The 26358-nt window shown below is 40.2% G+C and overlaps 1 protein-coding gene and 1 pseudogene across 1 annotated transcript in view; one reads left to right on the top strand and one right to left on the bottom strand.

The window, feature by feature from the left end:
• LOC139702888 (cytochrome P450 3A21-like) overlaps nucleotides 1-26358 on the top strand; it is a 251432-nt pseudogene that overhangs the window by 52092 nt on the left and 172982 nt on the right.
• The window catches only part of LOC114106093 (cytochrome P450 3A19-like), a 49275-nt gene that overhangs the window by 16428 nt on the left and 6489 nt on the right, over nucleotides 1-26358 (bottom strand). The window contains exons 3-4 of the mRNA XM_071605742.1: nucleotides 9817-9990; nucleotides 6878-7007 (exon numbers count right to left, since the gene is read on the bottom strand). Coding sequence (XP_071461843.1) covers nucleotides 6878-7007; nucleotides 9817-9990 — 304 coding nt within the window. The remainder of the gene's footprint in view (nucleotides 1-6877; nucleotides 7008-9816; nucleotides 9991-26358) is intronic.

The following is a 26358-nucleotide window of genomic DNA, read 5'->3' as shown; positions in this document are numbered from 1 at the left end:
GCCGGGAGGGCGGGGGGGGGGGGGCGTTTGCCGGGTGGGCGGGGCCGTTTGCCCGGCCAGGCGGGGACCCTTCTCGGCGCGCCGGCCGATGGGGGCCGCTTGTAGAACCCGGTAGGCAGTGGCCTCGTGGCTAAGAGCCGGGCGGGCGGGGTGGCCGATCACCGAGCGAGCGGGGCCGCCAGGAGAGCCAGGATGGCGGGAGCCGTCTCCTGGGCCAGGCGTGGACCCTTCTCACTGCCCCGGGCCGCCGGTGGCCGCTTGCAGAGCCGGTTGGGCGGTGGCTGCAGGATTGGACCTCTGCGCCCGCGGCCGGCCAAGATTCACTTGTCTGGGGCCAACTGTCACCTCTAATATAACTTACTACTTCCTGGCAGGTCTCCTTTCAGCGGAATTTTGCTAGAAGTTCCTCAGTAGGTAGAATGTAGCTGTTTTAATGGGTGTTTCTGATCTGGTTAATGTGGAGATACTGAAAGTGCTGCTTCCTTGCCGGCCGCCATGTTGGATCCTGGTGAGGGTCTCTTTAAGGGACCGATTGGTCCTTTCAACCTTTCCGGAAGCCTGGGGGAGCTACGGGCAATGGAAATGCAAAGGGAGTGATAGTGCATGAGCCAGTCCCTGAGTTATCTGCGAGGTGAATTCTGGGCCATTGTCTGATGGAATAGAAGTGGGCATCCTGAAATGGGCGATTATGTGAGTAAGCAACAGATCAACGACTGTAGAGGCCCGTTTGTTAAAAGTGGGAAAGGCTTCAACCCATCCTGAAAAAGTATCTACCAATACAAGAAGATATTTTATTTTTTTTTACTCAGGGCATGTTGGTGAAATCAATCTGCCAGTCTGCAGCCGGGGTATGACTGTGGGCCTGATGAGAAGGGAAAGGTTTAGGTTTTAATGGAGTATTGGTATTGGTTCTCTGGCAGATGTGACAAGCGGAAGTGATCTGTTGTAGGAGGGTCTTATCACATGGGGAAAGGGTGAAAAAGGAGTGAAGGAAAGTAGTGAGACTCTGTGGACTAGAAAGGAATAGAGAGTGAAAAAACTGGAAGAGTTGTTGGGGATATTTGGGCCAATCCCCCATGGTAATGAAGAGTAGAGGAGAGGAGGTAAAGTTCTGTAGGGCGGCTGATCATGCCGCTTGATGGGCCTTGGAATTCCCCATAGTAGTAAGAGAGGAGTCAATTTGATGGGCCTTGCAATGGATAGTAGGCCAGAAATGAGTGTGGAATTAATGACTGCCATCCCTCTGGTGGTCAATAGCCCCTTTTAGGAAGAGGGTTTTTCCCTCCACTAGCTCACATGCCCTTGTGGCAGCTATGAGTTGTTGATTAGTGGTATTGGGTGGGAGAGGTTATGCCTCTATGATGGATGAGAGGGAAATGACAGCATACCCCACCACTTTAACCCCTTCATGTATAAGAGGGCAGGGGTCCCTCAGAAATGGTGGTAGGGCAGGGTAAAATCATCTCTAATACCTCCAGGCATTTGTGGATGGGATCTTGTGAGGTAGAAGATGGGAGGAGGGAGGCAGGATTTAATGGAGAGCAGGACTGAAAAGAGATGGAGGGATTTACAAGGAGGGATAGAACCCTGGAAGGAGGAAGTGACTGTAGCCCCTTGTAAATGAGGAAATCTTTTAGATGGTGAGGAGATTAGATGGTTAGCGGGGACCCAAAGGTAAGCTTGTGTGCTTCTTTCTGGAGGTTACGGGCTACTGCTAGGGCTCTGAGGCATGGGGGTCAGCCTCTGATGGTGGGGTCGGATATGTAGGCCACTGGTGCAAATGTGGGTCCATATTCCTGACCCAGAACACCCAGACTTTGTCCCTGTTTCTTATGTAGATAGAGGGTGAAGGGTCAGGAGAGGTCGGGGAGACGCAGGGTGGGTGCCCAGAGGAGGGCCTTTTTAAGGATTGTAAAGGGCTTCCCTGCCACTGAGGGTAGGGGTTCATATTGGGGGCCCTTGGCCAGATTATATAGCAGCCTGGTGAGGAGGGAGAAATTAATTGTAGAGATCCCTTAGAATTGAGGGATAGGAATCCAGGCCCTGAAGTACCCAGCCAAACTCAAGAAGAAGAGTGTGTCATCTTTGGTCTTTGGTGTAGGTATAGACCCAATAAACTGTTTTCTGTCTACTGTAATGGCCTTTTCCCCTTGAGAGATATGTGACCTCTTTACATGCCATTTGGGCCTATTGTGGAGAGGCCCGATATCCTAAGGACAAGAAAGTAGAAGTGTGTCATCTGTTGAGCGCCCTTTGGACGGGCTAGAATAATTTTTAGAGGTTTACAAGAGGTGCAGAGAACAGGATTGGATCAGAGCAAGAAGAAAGCCTGGACATAAGTGATCTCTACCCATTTTTTCGAATGCTCACAGTAATTGTAGAGATCCCTTAGAATAGAGAGATCCAGGGACCCAAAAAGGGCTTAGGGTTAGGGTTAGGATTAGGACCCAAAAAGGGGTCATCTGCTTTGGTTGTCTAAGGGATACATGGGCCAGGCCTGGGTGCTATATTTGATCCAAGAGGCATTGTAGGGGAGAGTCAACTGGCAAAGAGGACACATAATCCATGTAAGGAGGAGGGAAGAGGACGCAGAGAAGGAGGAAACTGATTTATTGGCAAAAGGGGTGTTCCCGCTAGAGCCAAAAAATCAGGAGTGCCTAAGTGGCAGGTTCGAGCTGCAGAGATTGGTTGTCACTGAATCCTGACAGTCGAAGGTCTGGTCCCGGCCAGAGCCAGAGCCATGGGAGACCTTGGCCAAGGCTTTTCAGGACCCCTCCTGGAGAGGCCAGATACTCCCAGGGATGGAAAGAGTGGAGAGGCAGGGCAAGAGAGAGAAAGGGGAGGGTAAGTGTCTCTCTAGAAGCCAAGTCTTAAAGGTGAGAGGACTAGGACTTTCGGATCTGCCCAAGGAAGAAGTCCCTGAGGGCCACAGTAGCCTTAAAGGCTGTGGTGGGGTACTTTCCTCCCCGCAAGTGGGCTAAGAGATTTGCCAGACAATTGCAAGAGTGTGGATTCAGGGCACTGGGGGTGATGGTGGTGGGATCTGTCCAGGTAAAGGCAAAAAGATCTTGTGATTTGGGGGCAAGGGGAATGGAGAAGAAAGCATCCTTTAAATCTATGACCAAGAAGTGGATGGAAGTGTGGGGGATCTGAGACAGCAATGTGTATGGGCTGGGAACCAAAGGATGTATGGGCCTAATGGAGGTGTTGATGAGTTGTAGGTCCTGAACTAAGTGATAGGACCCATTTGGCTTTTCTACCGCTAATATGGGAGTATTGTAAGGGGAATGAGCATGACAGAGGTACCACTTTTCTCAGAAGGTCCTGAATAATAGATTGTAGGCCCAGAAGAGCTTTTGTGGACAGGGGGTATTGAGCCTGATTGGGGAAGGTGTTAGGATCTTTACTGGTGCACTTGAAACAGTGGAGGGGGTGTGGGTATCCCATACAATTGGGTCAACCAGGTTTGTAGGTAAGGGGTCCTTTTTAGTATGATGTTTCATATCAGCCTTACAAGTGGAGCAGAATGGCCAGTCTTCTGCCAAAAGGGCCAGAAAAGATGAACAGGCTGATTCTGGGGCCTGAGTGATGCCAGGATCCCGGATGTTGATTGTTGTATTGAATTTAGAGAGAATATCTCAGCCGAGCAAAGGAACTGGTCATTGGGGCATAACTAGGAATGTCTGAGAGAATGGGAAGTTGTCTATGGAACAGAGTAATAGGGGAGTCTTTTTTGGATAGATGGTCTTTCCTCCTACCCCGACAATAGGAGAGGTGGAAGGCACTGTTTGCCCCCAGAATTCTGTCAGGACTGAGAAGGTAGCCCCGGTGTCAAGCAGAAAGTCAACCTTGTGCCTATCCACCTGAATCTGCACCCTGGGTTCTTGTGTATTGATCATTATGGCCAGGGACAAGGACCCATGGCTCTGTCAATCTTCCATTGCCATGCCCACAAGGTCGGAGGGTAACCTGGCCATAGACCTCCTATGGGATTAGGACAGTCAGAGCCCCAATGACCTTGTTGTTGACATTTAGGGCATGGGATATGTGGAGTGCGGGGGATGCACTGGCCCAATATCCCTCCTTGCCACACTTGAAGCAGGAACCCAGGGGGGATTTCGGTGATGGGCAGCGACCCAAGGAAGCACCCTGCAGGGCCTGGGCAAGCATCTAAAATTTCTCAGTCTGGGGGGTGGCAGGGCCTTGTTCATGCTTTTTTAGTTTGGCCCGGATGTCGGGGGTAGCTTTGCAAGAGGAAATATGTCACAAGGACATCACGGCCATCTGGGGTTTCAGGATCTAGGTTACTGCTGAAGGTCTTTCGTAAGCCAATCCAGAAATTTCGAAGGGGTCTCTCGTAATTTTTGGAAGTTGATAGCCTTACATGCCGCTTTTTTAAACCCAGCAATAATACATGCAGAGAATCGGTCCCTACTCTGTATGCCACCTTGGGGCAGCAAATGGCCCCTGTGGGTGATTGGGATTAACTCAGTGAGTTTCATCTGCATGGGCTCTGGAAAGTTCCCAGACTCTGGTACGTTCCTCAAGAAGGAACGTATTAATCAATAACATATAAGTGAGGCTATAAGCCTGGATGACCCATTGAAACTCTCTTCTGTGGTGATTGAGCCCAACCTTTGCTCGAGTTGCATGAAGTCATTCATAGAAAATGGGACATGCACCCAGATAATGCCCTCAGGTCCAAAAACCTCTCTTAAGGGGGCCATGGTTTGTGGGACTAGGGAGTGGATCCCAGTTTGGGGGGAATAAAGGTGTCAGCTGAGTCAGGGGGAGCACCTGAGGGGCTGGACGGAGCTGACAGGGGAGGTCAGAAGGGAGGGGATTCATCTGCTGGATAGGTCGGGGTGAGAACGAAGAAGAGAAAAAGCCTCAACATAGGGAATCTCCTTCCACTTTTTTGAGTGCTTGCAGAAGTTAAACAGATCTCTGAGAATTGTGGGATCTAGGGATCCTCCTGGGGGCCATTGACTTTGATTGTCTAATTGATAGTAAGGCAAATCTTGTGTGCAGAATTTAATAAGGGGGAGTCTGCAGGGAGGGAGAGAGAGAGAGAGAGGAGTGCCTGTTCTTCCAACCCTCAGGACCTCACGCTCATGAACCAGGTTCCAGAGAGTCCACCATGACCCTGAAGGTTGTAGTGGGGTGCGTTCTCTCCTCCAGATTGGGCATCAGAGGTTTGCTGGATGATCACGGTCAAAGCCCCTGCATATAGCCCATCTGAAGTTGGATACCTGATAGGGAAACTCACCTACTGAAGAGCTGGTGTTGTGTGAGTAGTAGCAGCACTCAAAAAGAGTGGACAAGGATGGCAAGCCTTGAGAGAGGGGTCCCTCAAGCAGTGAGGCATTCCCCCTCCCAGGTTTTGGCACAAATGAAAGAACAAAAAAGGCACATCATTGGAGAAAATGCCCGTTTATTGAGGAATAGCTCTGTATATTTATATAACTGGGGATGGTTTGACAGTTATGACAGTATAACAGTTTAATAATTTGACAGTTGGCATGGGGTGCTTTCTGATTGGTGGGTAAGATTCATGTGAGCCAGCAAGGCTAGTCTGATAGGTGGGTAAGGATCATGTGAGCCAGCAGGGCTCACCATTGGACGGCTCTTCTCGGAGGATGGGGAAGTTAGTCTTTGGAGACGAGGCCACTCCCAACAGGAGTAATCAGGGGAGCCAGGGTTGAAATTGTTCTCTTAGTCCACAGAAGCTGAGCATGAAGTAACAGTGTGACACGACTGTCAATATAATCCTAGAGCTACCCTAGGGCAGAAGAAAAAAAAATGTGAACTTGTTTTTTACTGGTAGAGTGAAATTTGATCAGAATGCGTTAAGTCCTATATTTTTTGCTTTTATTTTTGAAGTTTATTTTTTATACTCACATAATTATTTTTAGTTACTGGTATTCACCCTTATAATTGTCATGATCACTTGCTTCAATGGTGGTGGTTCTTTCCTGTTAGTGTACATTGGTGATTCAGAATCTGTGAAAGTATAGGAAGATATTTAGGAGGTAAGACATAAGAAGTGATAGAAAGCTCTACTTAGTTTGTGACTTTTTTGAGTCTAATTTCCCCATGGAGATCAACTTCTCATTCTGACTAGTGTTTTGGGGAGAACTGGAGAGAGGGCAGATTCGCAAGTGTGGCTGAATCAATGTGAAAAACCTAGTTTTGTCGGCATTTTATGTAATCTGTTTACTCACAAATCTGCCCAGGACACACTTCGTTTTGTGTCAACAGAGCACTCATGCATTTTTAAAAAATTTTGCTCATTATTCAAATAAAGACAACATAAAATATTCTTCTACCTAATCTGATATGACTATTCTATGGATAACCTAAGACATTGTCAACCTTTCCCAAGAAAAGTATATAAAATATACAACCCTTTCCTCATTAAGGGAAAAAAATCCTTTTCTTTTTTTTTGTATTTTATGTGAAATTTATTCTGTTTCTACTGATTCATACTCCTTCATTTATATCCAGTTACTTAAATACTGAGATATGAGCTTAGGTATTATTCACACCTCATGTTTGATAAGAGGATAACAATGAAATAAACACTTATTTTGTGTAATATAAATATACAAATTCTTATTAGCATTAAGAAGAAATGCAAAAGTATGGCAGTCCGTATTCCTGAGGATTGTCCACATGGTCATTACTGGTGTTTATAACTATCCTATTTCTCTCCGCAGTCCATACTGCCTTGGTTCACAGCTGGTCATTGTTCCTAGTCAGGTGGGTGACCCAAACCTTCATCTCTGAAGGATCTGAGCCCTTTTCAGTGTGACCTGACTTGGGCTTTAGTTTCCTATTGCCCTCCATCACAGGACCTGGGAATTCGAAGAGGCACCGAGAAACTGTCCTATGTCACACTTGCTCTTCCTCTCTGTATTGTGTAGTAGCAACTCAGTTTCCCCTTCCTCGTCAGAATCAATCACTCCATGCCACAGAGTGACCTTCTTCTTCACCTGTTGATTCAGCTATAATGAGCATCCTAAAGTGGCAGTTGGGCAATTTCAACTCTCAGAAAATAGAATCACTTTGTGTCTGGGTAGAAGAATCTCTCTCTTTGTCGCTAAGAATTTTCTAAAGCAACAGAACTGAAAAGTGCAGGCACAAATAATGTTGGTGGGTCATAGACATCAATGTTATAGGGAGAGAACACACTCTCATTTCTATCCATTGAATGCTTGGGGTTTGATCCTATGAATTCTTGTTATGGGAGAAGCAGTACCATAAATTAGATGCAGACGTGGAGCATGTATCACACCCTGGAGGACATTTCCCCAGCAATGAGAGATGTTTCCAACTAGGTGTTGCTTGAAGCAGAGTCTTACAAGGGTATTTCACCATTCTATCAGATTCTACATTTTAGGAAGCTGGAGGACCATGCTAAGTATAACAAATCCCATGAACACAGGCCACATTTCACACTTGTTTGCTGTGAATCAATCTCCTTGATCAGGAGCAATACTGCGTGGAATAATCTTATGGTGAACAAAGCATTCTGTGAGTCCAGAGATGGTAGTTCTGTCAGCAGCACTTCAGGTGAGGAAGCAAAATCCATACCCAGAGTGAGTGTGCATTTCAGGGAAAAAAAGAGTGTCCTTTTTATGTTGAATGTGGTCCAATATCATCAATGTGCTATGGAGTGGCTGGCTGATCATCCAAGGGAATGGTGCGATGTTGGGAACTCAGATTGGTCTTTGCTCTTAGTAGTGAGTATTCAGCAGTGCTTCAGACAGATTGACCTTGGTGAGTGTACGTCCATCTTGCTGAATCCTGGAATAATCTTTACCCCTGATGCCATGTCCAGTTTGTTCATGGATCTATTGGGAAGATGCCAGGGCTGATTGAAGAAACAGGGGTTGATATCCAAAGTACTGGTTAACCCTTTTTTGGATAAGAAGATCTATCCGATGAGGGGTAGTAATGAGTATTTCTTTGTTGTTTCTGAAAGAATGACTGGACAAGGCTCCTCATCAGAGAAGTACCTGTTTATTAAGGAACAGCTTTCCACATTTATATAGTCAGGAGCCATTCAACAGTGCAGAGCATTGGCACAGGGCACTTTCTGATTGGTGGGTAAGGATCATGGTGGTCAGCAGGGCTCACCATTGGGCGGCTCTTCCCGCCAGTGTCTCAGGGCATGGGGAAGTTAGTACGGGAAGAGAAGCACGGTCGGCGCCATCTTTGGAGCCGGCGTGACTCCCTACAGTTTCCATAAGAATATTTTTCATTAAATCATCCAGAAAATTTTGAAGTTCCAGGATATTAAAGGGGACACATATATCAGAGTTATGAATATCTCCTCTAGGCGAAATAAAGAACTTTGGATTTTCTCCTGGAGAAAGGATTAATGTGTTTGCCTTCATGATGGATGTATTGTATTTAGTTACACATGTATCATTTTTGTATTTGGGGGTTAACCTGACTGAAGGAGATATATATGTCTGCCAAATTGGCAGAAGATGGACTGTAGTGATTTTGTGATATGTGAGGTTGGCTAGGATGAACGACATCTCACCAAATTTCTTCTAATCCATCATATCTAGTTAAGGTGGGTCTTAGAGGAGCTTCCTGGGAGATTAGAGGGCAGAAGGGAAGCAGTCATCATGTAGTATTAATACGTTGTTGCTGGTCTGCTGGCTCACACCTCACTGGTATGGAGCAGTGGCTGGGCCTGCAGTTGCTCTACCTTCCCCAGGATTCTCCTTTAGGCTCTTGGAATTCTGGGCTAGGGGTGTGCATTCAGCTTCATTAGAAATCTGACCTAAATTTTCATGTGCCTGTATGAACATACCATATGGATCTCATCTGTATGTATATCCACAAGTAACTAATAAAAACTATAAATAAATAGCAGATCAGCAGAGTAGAGGAAGGGATCAGAGGAAGGGAGGAGGAGAGGGAAAAGGGAAGTATGGGGATAAGGGCCTATTTTATGCTTTTTAATTATGTTAAAAGAAACCCAAATATTTTGTAGAATTCAAAAGAGCCAATACAAACAAAACAAAACAAAACAAAACAAAAAAACCCAGTGCCTAATTCCATAGGCAAGCAGACCTGACTCTTTTTTGTTTGTTTGTTTTTTTTTTTTTGTTTTCTCTTGTGGGGTCACAGCTCATGCCTTTGGATTTAGTCTGTCTTTGTCTGTCCTGCTTTGTACTATATTCCCTTTCTACTGCTTGTCCTGTAGACTTAAAGTTACCACATCAGACTTAAACATGAAAGCAGTACACCAATTTCTTAACAGCTTCTACAATGTCATAAGACCAAAGTTCTGTAATGCAAAACTTAACAATTACATGATTAAATAGAAATGTCTTAGTGGTTCAGCTGCTCTTGTTAGAACCTGCCTGGTAAAATAAGAAACAAAATCTAACAACCATACAAACACAGACACACACTAACACAAATCATACATATGATTACACACATATGCCTATATTTAGTAAGGGGAGACATAAATTCTGGCCTTTAATAGAGGATTGGAATTTCAAATGACCATGATCATGATGACAATTTTAGGTTTCTCTTGTTTTGAAAAAATTGAATTTCAATAATTTCAGCTGCTGGATAATTACAAATAGAGAAAAATCTCTTCACAAATGTTTTATTGGATCAAAGTGCTTATCGCCTTGTACACAGGATCCCATATTTCTGGCATCACACTTTGTCTCCATTCCCTGTTTCCCCAGGGACTGAGAAGGGACCATGTGGCTGAGGAATCAGATGTCTCTTGCAGACTGCATCCTTGAAGGGCTCTTGGATGACTCCCCAACCCACCTTTTCCTTTTCTGCCTGACCATAGTGGTTGCACTGAGTGGCAACACCCTCATCATCCTCCTCATCTGTGTGGATCATGGGCTTCACATCCCCATGTACTTCCTGCTCAGCCAGCTCTCCCTCATGGACCTGATGCACATCTCCACAACCATCCCCAAGATGGCTACCAAGTACCTGTTTGGCAGCAAGTCCATCTCCTTTGTGGGCTGTGCCACCAACACTTCCTCTATTTGTCTCTGGGTTGCGCTGAGTGTCTTCTGCTAGCTCTCATGTCCTATGACAGGTATGTTGCCATCTGTCATCCTCTGTGTTACACTGTGCTCATGAGCAGGAAGGTGGGACTGATGATGGCCCTCATGTAATGGTTGGGGGCATCTCTGAACTCCCTAATTCACACAGTCATCTTGATGCACTTTCTCTTCTGTGGATCTTGGAAAATACACCACTTCTACTTTGAGTATCCAGCTGTCGTGAAGTTGGTATATTTTGACATCACTATCTATGAGTCCACAGTGTACAGCAGCACCATCATGCTTCTCCTCCTCCCCATCATCCTGATTTTTACATCCTATGGCTTCATCCTGCACAGTGTCATTGAGATGCATTCAGCTGGGAGTAAGAGAAATGCCTTTGCCACTTGCAGCTCCCACCTCATTGTTGTCTTTCTCTGGTTTGGTGCCTGCATCTTCTCATACATGAGGCCCAGGTCCCAGCGCACTTCACTGCAAGACAAAGTTGGTTCTGTGTTCTATAGCATCATTACTCCCACTCTGAATCCTCTGATTTATCCTCTCTGAAATAAGGATGCAGCTAAGGCTCTGAGGTGAGTGTTGAGGAGAGATTTTATCTCCCAATGACTGTGTTTGTCCCAAATGTAGATGTTATTCTGGGTAAATCTCTAAGAACTTTCAAGAATCCAGATACCTGATGTTCTCTGACACCTCCAAGAATAAAGTAGTTTACATATAACTTCACTATTTTAACTTAGTTGCAGGAAATTAAGCAGCTTTGTATATGTGTCTACAGTCATTTAGAGTAGTAGAGAAATATCTTTAGAAATCCCATTAAAAGAAGACATATAATAGTCAGTGACACTAAAAATATTAAGATAAATATATAAGGACCTTTCTATTATTATTTATCACCAAGACATATGTAAATCATGCCACCAGAGGGTATTTATGGAGTGTAAAATTAGAATTTGTTGCTAAATATCATAATCATGGGAAGTAAAGGGTATTTTGAAAGAAAGGGTAGATGATACAAAATTTATACTCATAGACCTTTATAGTTCCTTGAATCAGTGTTTATGAATTTATAAGAGAAGGAATAAAGAGATGAGGGTATGGAGAGGGGTGGAGAGAGTCCCAAGAAAACGAGAGAGGATGAGACTTCATGTTTGGCAATGAGGTGGTCCCCTCCTTTCCATCACACAACACATAGTACTGTGTAGAGGCACTGACCAAGCCCAGAGAAGGTCCAGCAACACTAGTAACTCAAGAGCAGCCTCAATCTATCTTCAATTCAATTTTTTTTATTCACAGAGCATATCAATATATCCTTTGTTCTGACATACATCTTTCTTTAAGAACAGAGCAAAAGTCTTTAGGGAGATTCAGATTCTAATTTACAGGCTTTTCTCTTGACATAATCTTTAGAACATTGGTTTTTCTGGCTGAAGCAATGATTCCCTGCTGAATTTCAGAGGAATCTGAAAAAATTAAACTAGCATACTTAAAAGTAGTAAATGAAGCACCCAAACCAGAAGGATTAGAACAGGTAAATTTCAGAAAATAAAGCTGTATAAATATATGAAAATTACTTTTAACTTTGTATGTCTGGGATTCCTTCCATTTATTCTATAAGCTTTGTCAAGATTGGATAGTGAAAGAATATATACATCTGTTCGTTCAACAAAATATTTCATGAGCATCTATTCACTACCATGCCTGGGATAAAATCATGTAGGCTTGTGTTTTTTTTTTTTTTAATTTAAATTTTATCAAGAGAGCTGGGGATGAGGCTCAGTGGTTGAGCACTTGCCTAGCAACTGTGAGGCCCTGAGTTCCCTGGTACCACAAAGAAAAAATTTTAAGTAAAATGGATGAATTAAAAAAATTTAAACCAGAGTCAAACTCTCTGTAAAGCTAAATAAAGTGAACTTCATGGATGTTTGCTCAGGTTCCTTCATGCATGGGTTACACAGGAAACCTTGAGTAGGTTTTATAATTTGAAGTATATTAGTAGTCCTTCCCTTCTAAAAGAGTCCAGTCATGCCTCTTGATTGAACCCATGCAGTTTAAAGATGGACAAGACCTTCAGGGAAATTTTATGCTTTCCCCCTCCAAGGCTCCTCTTTGTCTTTACTTCCAAGAGAAGTGCAAATGAGGAAATTTTGAGTCCTACAGAGTTTTGAGGAGCACTTTTGCCCCATTCTGACCAAGGCATTCCTTTACTGTCAGGGGTACCTCCAACAGAGTAATCTTCTGATCCCAGGAGAGGGAAGGGAAAACAATTGTCATGGAGATTGAGAAATTCCTGCTGGGAAAGACTAGGAGCTTGCAGAAAGTACCTACCCCATCCCAGGTGTACTAGAGACTTATTTTCTATCAGATTTAAGTTCCATATATGTACATATGTAAAGCATAGCTACATGACTGCCCTGGATCCTCAAAGAAAATGAGAACCATATCTCTCTTCTCATTTCCTAAATGGAAAACTAACAGATGGGGGAGGATATGCATATTAAATTAACAATCCCTAGAAATAAGCCATATAAGACCTTGCTTTTTATGACTCAGTGACAACTTTACATTTTTCACAGAAGAGATTCCACATTGTTCCATAAATGTAACAAATTACTATTTTAAAATTTCAAATAGTTTGCAAATATTTTCTGCATATTTAGAAACACGTGTGTGCATGCACACACACACACACACACACACACACAGAGAGAGAGAGAGAGAGAGAGAGAGAGAGAGAGAGAGAGAAATATCATTTGTAAAATTTTAAAATTAAAAAGAGCAAAAAAATGACAGCCATGGAATCTAATTCTAATTCAAGTCACTTCTTAAATATTTACAGAACGCTTGCCATGGGTGAGGTCCCCTTACAAGTCACCACTGGGAGTTTATGAAAGGAATAAATAAGGTGATGTGGTTAAGTGGGATGATGTACTAAGATATAGAAAAAATAGGCATCCAGGGGCTGTGGTTGTGTCTCAGTGATAGAGTGCTTGCATAGCCTGTTTGAGGCACTGGATTCAAATCTCAGCACCACATTTAGAAAACTAAATTTAAACCAGAGTCAACTGGTTTAAATTTAGTCCTACAAATGGGATGCTTTAATAACAAAATATTAACTTAGATGATGAAAACAGTTTGCAGTAACCAATAACAAAATGGGGGAGTGAATGAGTCTTGCATTAGATGGGGTCGACTCCTTGGAAGAGTTTGTATATTGAACTAGAATTTGAAGGATCAGAAGAGGGGGGAAATAAGAGTCAGAAAGAGTTATTACTGAAATGTAAAAAAAGTAGTTTTCTGTAACAGAACTCCTGGGGGTAAATCAGGATTACTCTGAACTGTATAAGTCCTTCATAATGTTAAGAAATTATTGATATCAGTGATTCTCAATTTTGTCTGAGAATGAGAACTGAAGAATACAAGATCAGTATACAAAAACAAACTGATATATACTGTTTCTATACACTGTGATAAACAATCCAAAAGGGAAATTAAGAAATGAAGAAAATAGTTTAATTTATGATATCATTGAAAAGAACAAATACTTAGGAATCAAATTGACAAAAGTGCAAAACAGGTCTGTGCCTGTACCTCAGTTAGTAGAGTGCTAGCCTAGCATGTGTGAAGTAATGGGTTTGATCCTCAGTACTACATAAAAATAAAATATATTGTGTCCATCTATTATAAAAATATTTTTAGAAAACCAAAAAAGTGAAAAACAGGTACAATAATAACTATAAAACACTGTTGAAATAAATTAAAGAGGATCTACATGACTATCAAAAAACATGCCAGGTCCATGGATCAGAAAACTTAATATCAGCAAAATGGCAGTACTCTTGAAATCAATTTGCAGGTTTGAATGACCTTTGTAAGAGGATCTTAGCTGACTTTTTTGTAGAAATTGACAAATTGATTTAAAGGGACCCCCAAATAGCCATAATGATCTTGAAAATCAAGAATAAAGTGTAGGATTCACATTTCTTGATTTCAAAACTTAACATAAAGCAAAAATACATTTTTAGTGATAAAGCAAAATGGTAGAACTATTATAGAAAAGAGTTTTTGTGATTCTTTATTAAGTGAAACACAGAATTATTGGTCATGGCAGATGGGTAACATGTAGATAAATGGAATATGATTTGGAGTTCATAAAGAAACCCACCTGTCTATGACATGTGGAATTTTGAGAAAGGTGCCATTGCCACTGAATGGGGCAGACCCTCTTCAAAAAATGAAACTGGAACAAATGAATAGCTACATGCAAAACAATAAAGTGTTGTCCTTACCTGACTCTGTATGTAGAATTTAACTCAAAATGGTTGAAATACCTAATATAAGAGTTAAAGCTATACAATTCTTGACAGGAAATTACAAAAACTGTGTAAGTCCATATGGCCTCAATGGAGTCTGAGATTTGATACTTAAAGCACAAACAATAAAAGGAAAACACATAAATCACACATCATTCAAATGGAAGTTTCCGTGACATGTTGAGTTTTTAACATTTTTATAAATAGCATCACATTGCATGCATTTTCTGTCAATTGCTTTTCTTTTATGAACTTTACAGCTTTGAGATTAATACATTTAAGATTTTGAAATCTAGTTCATCCATTTGAATGGTTGAGGTATATAGTAGCTTCCATGAAAGGAATAAATTGCAAAAAACTAAAAACTTTGTGCTTCAAAGGACAATATCAAGAAAGTGAAAAGACATCTATAGAATAGGACAAACCTGTTGTAAATCATAATCCAATAAGGATCTCTGTGAAGACTATATAAAAATTCTTAAGCCTCAAAATGAAAAGACAAATGCTTTGGGTATACATGGGCAAAAGACATGGATAGATTTTTTTAAAAATATTTTTATTAGTTATGGATGGACCTTTATTTATTTGCTTATATGTGGTGCTGAGAATTGAACCCAGTGCCTCATACATGCCAGGCAAATGCTCTACCACTGAACCACAATCCTAGCCCATGGATAGATATTTCTTTAAAATAGTGGATCTGTCTTAACTTTCCTATGTACACAGATGAATATACCACAGTGAATCTCCACATCATGTACATCCACAAGACTGGGATTCTAATTAGAAAAAGATGTACTCTATTTTTGTATAAATATGTCAAAATATACTCTCCTGTCATGTACACCTAAACAGAACAAATAAAAAAGTAACTAACATTGCTCAGTACTAGTAACCAATAGGAAGATACAAATCAAAACCACATGAGATGCCATCTTACATCCACTACAATGTCTAAAATTAGAGGTGGAAACATAAAGTCTTAGAAAAGATGTGAAGTAATTGGAACTCTCATCCATTTTTGGTAAGAAAGCAAAATGGTACAACTATTATAGAAAACATTTTTGGTGGTTCTTTATTAAGTGAAACACAGAATTATTGTATAAGCCAGAAATTTCACTCCTAGTATACACCAGAAGAAACTGAAAACTAGAGTTCACAAACAAGTTTCACAATGTTATTCATAATAGCACTATTCACAATGGCCAAAAGGTGGAAATCACTCAAATGTCCATCAATGATGAATGGATAACCAAATTGTGATATATAAATACAATGAAATATTATTTGGTCATAAAATCTGAGGTACTGATATATATTTCACTTGAAAACAAAATGCTAAATGATAGCCATTTACATCACAAAAGACTACATATTATATGACTCTATTTTTATAATGTAAATGATATCTTTAAAAAGTTGTTATTTAAAAGAAAAAAAGAAATGCTAGTCCACATACTAATGATAATAAAAAGTGGATGAAAGACATCTAAATCTCTGATGCTCTTCATTTTTTTTTTCACAAAGGAATCTTGTGGATTAACTTAACTTTTTTTTAACATTAACTTTGTCTCTGGCTTTAGCTGGCCCTGTGGTCATGCCCCTGCCAGCCCCTCTTCCACTCAATGTGAATGAAGATAGTGTGGCATCATTCCTCTGTGTACCAGGATGTGCTAGTGATTATGCCTGTGCTGTAGGCCCCAAAGATTCTGAGTAGAGAAAACACAGAATATTTAAATCTCTGCCATTTTACCTTCCTTCTGCTACACATGCAGCAAGAAGCAGGACCAGCACAGATCCACACACTGTCAGAATTATCTGTTGACCAAGTGGCTAGTGCTTGCTCCCATCACATGCCATGAAGCAGCTGCCCTTGTGCCAGGGGAGTCAGACACTAGGGTGAGTGAGACTCATCTCTCAGATCAAAGGGAGAGAGAGAGAGAGAGAGAGAGAGAGAGAGAGAGAGAGAGAGAGAGAGAGAGAGAGAGAGAGAGCCATAAGTGAACAAATTACAGCAGCGAGTGAAGAGTAGATGATAAAAGATGATTAAGGGGGGTTCCAAGATGGAGGACCAGAGGGAGGCAGAATTCTGCATTGCTCAGTGACCTGGGGTTCAAGTTGTGAGAATATGGCTTCTATCCCAGCAATATTCCCGCCCCATGCAGGAAGCACCTTACCTGTCCAGGGCTCCAGGCCTGGGCATCAGAGTAGGTCTCCCAACTACTAGCCCACGCAGGACTACTGGATACCTGAGTGAGACTATTCATGGCAGTGGAAGCAGTACCCACAAAGAACTTTTGGCCACCAAGTCGAGCAGAAATCACAGATGCTGCTTCCATGGAGGACACCTGGAGCTTCCCATGAGTAATAACTCTCAGTCTGCCACCCCTGTGTGGACCCCCATCTACCAATGTGGGAAATCCCCTGATCACTGCTATCTTGGGACTCTGCAGCAGCTGACATAATCACCTATGCCCAGTGCCTGCCAGCACCTAGGAACTTCACACAGGCTCTGAAGTCAGCTGACACTGCCAGCCACAGAACTTGCTGCTGAACTCATCATTCAACACCATCACCAGACTTCCTCCACCAGAACAGACACCCCACCACCACTGCTGAAAGCAGGAGCCTCCATCTTGGGTCACCTTTATCACCATCTTCCTGGTACTCAGTTTCTAACTCCCCACTCTCCCTAGCAGCTGCTAACTCTGCACAATTACATCCTGTTTACTTTCACCATTCTGAAGGCAGAGATACCAGCTAACATCAGAGGACCCCACCTATTGGATGAGAAGGGAAGCAGGAAAGATACCGATAAACAACCAAAACAAGCCCTGTGTCTTTCTTCAATACTTTTTTTCTCTCTCCCTATCTCTCTCTCTCCCTCTCTCTCTTTCCTGCTCCTTCTCCTTTCTCCTGCTCTCACATCCCCAACATATGTGAAACCAAATACTTTGCATGAATTAGGATTTTGAGGTCTGGGACGTGTGAATAGTATATTACCTTATGTTGTACATTCTTTTAATACTATTGTATTTTTTAAATTTTAAAAATCTTTTTTTCCCACCAGGTTCTTCTATTTAAACATTTTTTACTTTTCTTTATATATCTGTGTGTTTGTTTTATGTACTCTACTGTCTTCGCACTTAATTGTCTACCCAAAGGTACTTCCTATCCTTCTACTAATTTCTCTCTTTAGATTTCTCTTTTACACTTTCTAAGGTATAACAACTCTATATCCTCATCTCCCACCTCCTCACCATGTCATTCTATTCCTCACCCCAGTTTCCTTGTCTACCATCAGAATCTGTAAATCCTTTTACAAGCCTACTGAGTATATTGTAGAAGTTAATTCACCATTTTTGTACATTGTGAACAAACTGTAAACGTCTTATTAGCAAACATTTGTTTTTTTAGGGTGTATATTTGTTTATACTGGGATCTGATAACATGTCCTTCACTTCAAAGAAGAGGTATTGGGTTCCTACAGGGACACAATAAGCCCAAAGTGTAAAATAGGTAATGCCTAGATACACGGTGCTAGAAGAAATGACACACAAGAAATATGAAAAGATAAAGGAAGAATGTGCCTCAAACAAATCAAGATACTGCATTATTAGAATCCATGGCTAGCACAGCAAAAGATATTACAGAGAAGGGGTTCAGGATGTACATTATTAAAATGTTCTGTGAACTAAGAGATGGTATAAGAGCAAATACAGGCAGCAAAAGATCATTTTGAAAAAGAGCTACATCAAAAAATAGAGGAAGCAAAAAATGACTTCAATAGGAAGATAAAAGTTTTTTTAAAAAAAAAAACAGAAAGAAATCATGAAATGAAAGAAACAATAAACCAAATTAAAAGTTCAATTGAAAGCATCACCAACCCTCAGACAATGAAAACAAAATATATAATCTTGAAAAGAATGAAGACCACATAATGAAAATGGTTAGAAACCATGAGCAGAAGATATATGAAATATGGGATAGCATAAAAAGACAAAATTTAAGAGTTATTGGGATAGAGGAAGGAATGGAGTTCCAAACCAAAGGTATGAACAATCTGTTTAATGAAATAATGCCAGAAAATTTTTCAAACAAGGAGAATGAATTGGAAAACCAAATTCAAAATGTTTACAGGGTTCCAAATGTACAAAATTATAACAGATCCACACCAAGGCACATTATAATGAAAATGCCTAATATACAGAATAAGGAGAGAATATTAAAAGTCACTAGAGAAAAGAATCAGATTACATATAGTTGGAAACCGATTAGAATATATGCAGAGTTTTCAACCCAGACCCTGAAAGCGAGAAGGTCCTAGAACAATATATATCAAGCTCTGAAAGAAAATGGATGCCAACCAAGAATCTTATATCTAGGAAAAACTGAGCTTTAGATTTGATGATGAAATTAAAACCTTCCATGATATACAGAAGTTAAAAGATTTTACAACTTGAAAGTCTCTACTACAGAACATCCTTGGCAAAGTACTCCATGAAGAGGAATTGAAAAACAACAATAAAAATCAGAAAAGGGAGATATTATACTAAAGGAAAAACTAATCAAAGGAGAATCCAAGTCAAGATAAATACCAAAAATAAACAAAAATGCCTAGAAATACAAATTATGTCTCAATAATTACCCTGAATGTTAGTGGCCTAAACTCACCAATCAAAAGACATAGACTGGAAGATTGGATTTATTTTTTATTTATTTATTTTTTAATAACGAAATTCAGAAATATTTAATATCAATTTATTAGCCCAAGAAGAGTGAAAAATTCTCAGTAGCCAAAAAAGTGCATGTTCACAAAAAGAGGAGAGAGGAAAAACTGGTTTCAATTGTAGAATGATGTTCATATTTCAGATCCAGCAAAATATTATGAGGTAAAAACTGAGAAAGGTATAGTTTTTTTATTGGTTGTTCAAAACATTAAAAAGCTCTTGACATATCATATTTCATACATTAGATTCAAGTGGGTTATGAACTCCCATTTTTACCCCTATTACAGATTGCAGAATCACATCAGTTACACATCCACATTTTTACATGATGCCATATTAGTGACTGTTGTATTCTGCTACCTTTACTATCCTCTATTATCCCCCCTCCCCTCCCCTCCCATCTTCTCTCTATACCCCATCTACTACAATTCATTTCTCTCCCTGTTTTTTTCCCCATTCCCCTCACAACCTCTTATATGTAATTTTGTGTAACAATGAGGGTCTCCTTCCATTTCCATGCAATTTCCCTTTTCTCTCCGTTTCCGTCCCACCTCATGTCTCTGTTTAATGTTAGTCTTTTCCTCCTGCTCTTCCTCCCTGCTCTGTTCTTAGTTGCTCTCATTATATCAAAGAAGGCATTTGTTTTTTAGGGATTTGCTAGCTTCACTTAGCATAATCTACTCTAATGCCTTCCATTTCCTTGCAAATTCCAAGATTTTGTCATTTTTTAGTGCTGCGTAATACTCCATTGTGTATAAATGCCACATTTTTTTTATCCATTCATCTATTGAAGGGCATCTGGGTTGGTTCCATAGTCTAGCTATTGTGAATTGTGCTGCTATGAACATCGATGTGGCAGTATCCCTGTAGTACGCTCTTTTAAGGTCTTCAGGGAATAGTCCGAGAAGTGCAATAGCTGGGTCAAATGGTGGTTCCATTCCCAGCTTTCCCAGGAATATCCATACTGCTTTCCAAATTGGCCATACCAACTTGCAGTCCCACCAGCAATGTATAAGAGTACCCTTTTCCCCACATCCTCGCCAGCACTTGTTGTTTGACTTCAAAATGGCTGCCAATTTTACTGGAGTGAGATGGTATCTTAGGGTGGTTTTGATTTGCATTTCTTTGACTGCTAGAGATGGTGAGCATTTTTTCATGTACTTGTTGATTGATTGTATGTCCTCCTCTGAGAAGTGTCTGTTCAGGTCTTTGGCCCATTTGTTGATTGGGTTATTTGTTTTCTTATTGTTTAATTTTTTTTGAGTTCTTTGTATACTCTGGATATTAGGGCTCTGTCTGAAGTGTGAGGAGTAAAAATTTGTTCCCAGGATGTAGGCTCCCTATTTACCTCTCTTATTGATTCTCTTGCTGAGAAAAAACTTTTTAGTTTGAGTAAGTCCCATTTGTTGATTCTAGTTATTAACTCTTGTGCTATGGGTGTCCTATTAAGGAATTTGGAGCCCGCCCCAACAATATGTAGACTGGAGCCAACTTTTTTCTTCTATCAGGCGCAGAGTCTCTGATTTGATATCAAGCTCTTTGATCCATTTTGAGTTAACTTTTGTGCATGGCGAGAGAAAGGGATTCAATTTCATTTTGTTGCACACGGATTTCCAGTTTTCCCAGCACCATTTGTTGAAGATACTATCTTTCCTCCATTGCATGCTTTTAGCCCCTTTATCAAATATAAGAAAGTTGCAATTTTGTGGATTGGTCTCTGTGTCTTCTATTCTGTACCATTGGTCCACCCGCCTGTTTTGGTACCAGTACCATGCTGTTTTTGTTACTATTGCTCTGTAGTATAGTTCGAAATCTGGTATTTCTATACCGCCTGACTCACACTTCCTGCTTAGAATTGCTTTTGCTATTCTGGGTCTTTTGTTTTTCCATGTGAATTCCATGATTGCTTTATCTATTTCTACAAGAAATGCTGTGGGATTTTGATTGGCATTGCATTAAACCTATAGAGAACTTTGGGTAATATCACCATTTTGATGATGTTAGTTCTTCCTATCCATGAACAGGGTATATTTTTCCATCTTCTAAGGTCTTCTTCTATTTCTCTCTTTAGGGTTCTGTAGTTTTCATTGTATAAATCTTTCACCTCTTTTGCTAGGTTGATTCCCAAGTATTTTTTTTGAGGATATTGTGAATGGGGTGGTTGTCCTCATTTCCATTTCAGAAGATTTGTCGCTGATATACAGGAATGCCTTTGATTTATGTGTGTTGATTTTATATCCTGCCACTTTGCTGAATTCATTTATTAACTCTAGTAGTTTCTTTGTAGACCCTTTTGGGTCTGTTAGATATAGTATCATAGCATCTGCAAATAGTGATAATTTAAGTTCTTCTTTTCCTATTTTTATGTCTTTAATTTCTTTCATCTGTCTTCCAGGATTTGGCAATCCATTCCATCTTTCATATCTGGGAAGTTTTCTAGGATTATTTCATCAATAGATTGTTCATTCCTCTATACCTTCTTCTATCCCGATGACTCTCAAGTTTGGTTTTTTTTTTTATAACATCCCATATCTCTTGGATAGATTGCTGGTGATTTCTTAGCATCCTTTCTGTGTTGACTGTATTCTTTTCAAGTTGATACATTTTGTCTTCATTATCTGATGTTCTGACTTCTATTTGATCTAGTCTATTTGAGTTTGAGTTTTTAATTTGTTTTATGGTTTCCTGCATTTCTTGGATTACTGTTTGATTTTTTAAAAAATCTCTATCTCCTGGTATAGCTCATTCTTTGTCATTTGAATTTGCCTATTTAATTCATTTTTCAAAGTATACTTTCATTGTTTGGACTTGCTGTCTAATGTCTTCTCTAAGATTCCATTCCATCTGAGTTAGGTATGCCTTGAGTTCTTTCTCTGTCTATTTTTCTGAAGCCTCTAGGTTCTCCTGTGAATTTAAGTTGTCCTGCATTGTTTGTAATCCTTTTTTCCCTTGTTTTTTTTATGGTGCTCACGTTGCTTTCCAACTCTGTTTGACTGCTGTGTTTCTGTTTTCTTCTTTAAATTTGTTTTGGTTTTTATAGTTCCAATATCTCTCCTTTGTGTTGGGAGACAATGTCTAGAGATGTTGGATTTAATTGTGAATTAAGGTAAATTCATTAGTTTCACTAGAGGCCTACAGAATTTGATGGCATGTATAGAATTGAGGTTTGAACTTAGGATTTTTTTGTTGAGGTCGGGTGCTTTGATGGTATGGAGGTTAGTATATGTTAGCTTCTTTGGGGAGTTGCTCAAATGCAGGTGGATAGTAACAAGAGAATAGACAGGAGTACTTGGGGGTAGTTAAGGGCTTAGGCACACTATGGACCGATTTGTAGTATTCATCTATTTGCATTTAGTAAGTTGTACGTAATCTGGGTGGTCATGCTTAAGAGGAAAGATGGGGAAAATGTAAGGAAGCAAACCAAGAAAGAGAGGGAGAGAGGAAAGAAAGAGAAAAGAATAGAAAAGAAAAGGAAATGATAATAAAAAAATAATAAAATGCAGTAAAGTAAAAATTACATTTAAAAAAATAGTATAATTGTATAAAAGAAAAAAAATTAAAATTAAAAAATTAAAAAAAAATAAAAGAAAAAAGGGACACTCTTAGGCTTCTATTTTCTTCGCTTCCAGTAGGTAGTGCTGTGCCTTCTGGGCCAAGATTTTTGCCCTCTGGCTGTAGGAAACAATCCATGTGAGGCTGCTCCCTCCTACCCCCACTGGTGTCTCTCAAACGCTGTTAGCTTAGGTTTATTCCTGGTTTCTAGTCCCCTGGCTTCTCCTGTCAGCCAGGCCTTTTCCAGTGTGATACCTCTTGGCAGTTCAAGCTACGCTCTGTGCCTGCAGTTTCCTGGACATGGAGCGTGGCTTTTGGGAACTGGCACCTTATTGTTTTGATTCCCTCCGCTAGCCCCTCCTCCTAGAGCTGGTGAAACAGGTTTCGTTTTCGTCGCTGGTGGGAGGGAGGAGTTGGGGGTCAGGTGCCTTTACCTTTCCCCTATGCCTCTACTCACACTCACTTTGTTAATCACACCCCCGGAAAGCCGGGTAGTGATTTTATGTGATTTCCCTGCTGTATGGGAGATGGACTAAATGTCACAGACCTGTTCTATTGCTGAATGAGCTGCAATCAGTCTAAAACTGGCGATGGTGATGTCAGCTCTCCAAGATGGTGGCCACTGGCTTCCTCGGTGGTCTGACCGGTGTGGAGGACAGAACTGGACTGCTTCCTTCCCCTGTCTCAAACCCAGAATTCAGCACTGAGCACAGTGAGGGCACAGCTGGCAAGAGCCCGCAGAATCAGCAGCGCCATTTCTCTGCATTGCTAGCTCACTGTTTCTATGGACACCGTTTCCTGGCGCATGCCACAGTCTCTAGCAGCGGGGTGAGCCGCTGAATAAGCAGCTTGAATCTCTGGGCGGACAAATCACTCGCTGTTGAGCCCCAGTAACCGATCCTCAGGCGATGGAAATCCTTCCTCTAGGTTTCAGTGCACCCCAATTTTGCTGGAAATTCCTAACAAGATAGTTTTTTGGCCATTCTAAGTCGTCATTCACCCGCGCGGTGACGCGGTACACAGGGGTGATGCACTCCATTCGCCGCCATCTTCCGAAATGCTGGAAGATTGGATTTTAAAAAAAAAAGACTCAACAATATGCTGCCTCTAAGAGACTCATCTCATTGGAAAAGCCATCCACAGACTGAAGGAGAAAAGTTGGAAAAAATTGTAACACTCACATGGACTGTGGGAGCAAGCAGAGGTTTCCATCCTATAACAAATAAAGTAGACTTCAAGCCAAAGTTAATCAAAAGGGATAAAGATGGACATTACATACTGGTCAAGGAACCATACACCAAAAGACATAACAATCATAAATATATATGCCCCAAACAATGGTGCAGCTATGTTCATCAAACAAATTCTTCTCAAGTTCAAGAGTCAAATAGGCCACAATATAATAATTTTGGGTGACTTTAACACATCTCTTTCATGAGTAGATAGATCTTCCAAACAAAAGCTGAACAAAGAAACTCTAGAATTCAATAATACAATCAATAACTTGGACTTAACTTACATATATAGAATATTGTAATCCTTAACAAGAGAATATACTTTCTTCTCAAAAGCACATGGAACCTTCTCTAAAATAGACCATATATTATTCCACAAAGCAACTATTAGAAAACATAAAAAGTGGAGATACTACCCTGAATTTATCAGATTATAATGGAATGAAATTAGAAATCAATGATAAAAAAAGAAGTAAAATCCACTCCAACACCTGGAAACTAAACAATATGCTATTGAATAAACAATGGGTTACAGAAGAGACCAGGAGGAGATTAAAAAGTTTTTAGAGGTGAATGAGAACACATATACAACATATCAAAATCTCTGGGACACTATGAAAGCATTTCTAAGAGGAAAGTTCATTGCATGGAGTTCATTCCTTAAGAGAAGAAAAAGTCAACAAATAAGTGACTTAACACAACATCTCAAAGCCCTAGAATAAATCAACAAAAAAGGCATCAGAACAAATCAACACAAAAAGCATCAGAATACAGGATATAATTAAAATCAGAGCTGAAAAAATGAAACTGAAACAAAAGAAACAAGTTAAAAAATTGACAGAACAAAAATTTGGTTCTTTGAAAAAAAATAAAATTGACAGACCCTTAGCCATGCTAATGAAGAGAAGGAGAGAGAAAACTCAAATTACTAACATACATGATGAAAAGGGAAATATCACAACAGACATTACACAATACAGAAGAAAATTAGAAATTATTTTGAGGGGCTGGGGATGTGGCTCAAGCGGTAGCGTGCTTGCCTGGCATGTGTGCTGCCCGGGTTCGATCCTCAGCACCACATACAAAACAAAGATGTTGTGTCTGCCGATAACTAAAAAATAAATATTAAAATTCTCTCTCTCTCTCTCTATCTCTCTCACTCTCTCTTTAAAAAAAAAGAAATTATTTTGAAAATATGTACCCTAATAAATAGAAAATATCAAAGGCACTGAAAAATTTCTAGAGTCATATAATTTGCCCAAATTGAATCAGGATGATATACAGAATTTAAACTGATCAATTTAAAGTGATAAAATAGCAGACACCACAAAAGTCTACCAACCAAGAAAAGCCCAGGAATGGATGGATACACATCCACGTTCTACAAGACCTTTAAAGAAGATCTAATACCAATACTCTACAAATCATTTCAGGAAATAGAAAAAGAAGCAGCACTTCCAAACCCATTCTATGAAGCCAATATCACTCTTATTCCAAAATCAGGCAAAGACACATCAAAAAAAGAACACTTCACACCAATATCTAATGAACATAGATGCAAAAATTCTCAATAAAATGGTGGCAAATCAAATACAAAAACATATCAAAAATACACTGTGCCATGATCAAGGGGGATTCATCCCAGGAATGCAAGGTTGGTTCAACATACAGAAATCAATAAATGTATTTCATCACATGAATAGACTTAAATATAAGAACCATATGATCATCTCAACAGATGAAGAAGAAGCATTTGACAAAATACAGCACTGCTTCATGTACAAAATACAAGAAATACTAGGAATAACAGGAACATATCTCAATGTTGTAAAAGTTATCTATGCTAAGCCCCAGGCCAACATGATTCTAAATGGAGAAAAGTTGAAAGCATTCCCTCTAAAAACTGGAACAAGACAGGGATGTTCTCTTTCACCACGTCTATTTAATATAATTCTTGAAACACTGACCAGAGCAATTAGACAGATAAAAGAGATTAAAGGGTTTAATTTCATTTTGTTGCATACGGATTTCCAGTTTTCCCAGCACCATCTGTTGAAGAGGCTATCTTTTCTCCAATGCATGTTTTTGGCACCTTTGTCTAATATAAGATAAATGTAATTTTGTGGTTAGTCTCTGTGTCATGTATTCTGTACCATTGGTCTACCAGTCTGTTTTGGGTGCCAATACCATGCTGTTTTTGTTACTATTGCTCTGTAGTATAGTTTAAGGTCTGGTATAGTGATGCCACCTGCTTCACTCTTCCTCCTAAGGATTGCTTTAGCTATTCTGGGTCTCTTATTTTTCCAGATGAATTTCATGATTGCTTTTTCTATTTCTATGAGGAATGCCTTTGGGATTTTGATTGGAATTGCATTAAATCTGTATAGTGATTTTGGTGGTATGGTCATTTTGATAATATTAATTCTGCCTATCCAAGAGCAAGGTAGATATTTCTATCTTCTAA

Source organism: Marmota flaviventris, chromosome 19, assembly GCF_047511675.1.
Source record: "Marmota flaviventris isolate mMarFla1 chromosome 19, mMarFla1.hap1, whole genome shotgun sequence".
In the NCBI taxonomy this organism is placed as follows: domain Eukaryota; kingdom Metazoa; phylum Chordata; class Mammalia; order Rodentia; family Sciuridae; genus Marmota; species Marmota flaviventris.
Note: the sequence above shows the minus strand (reverse complement) of the source record. Positions and strands in the feature narration are given on the sequence as shown.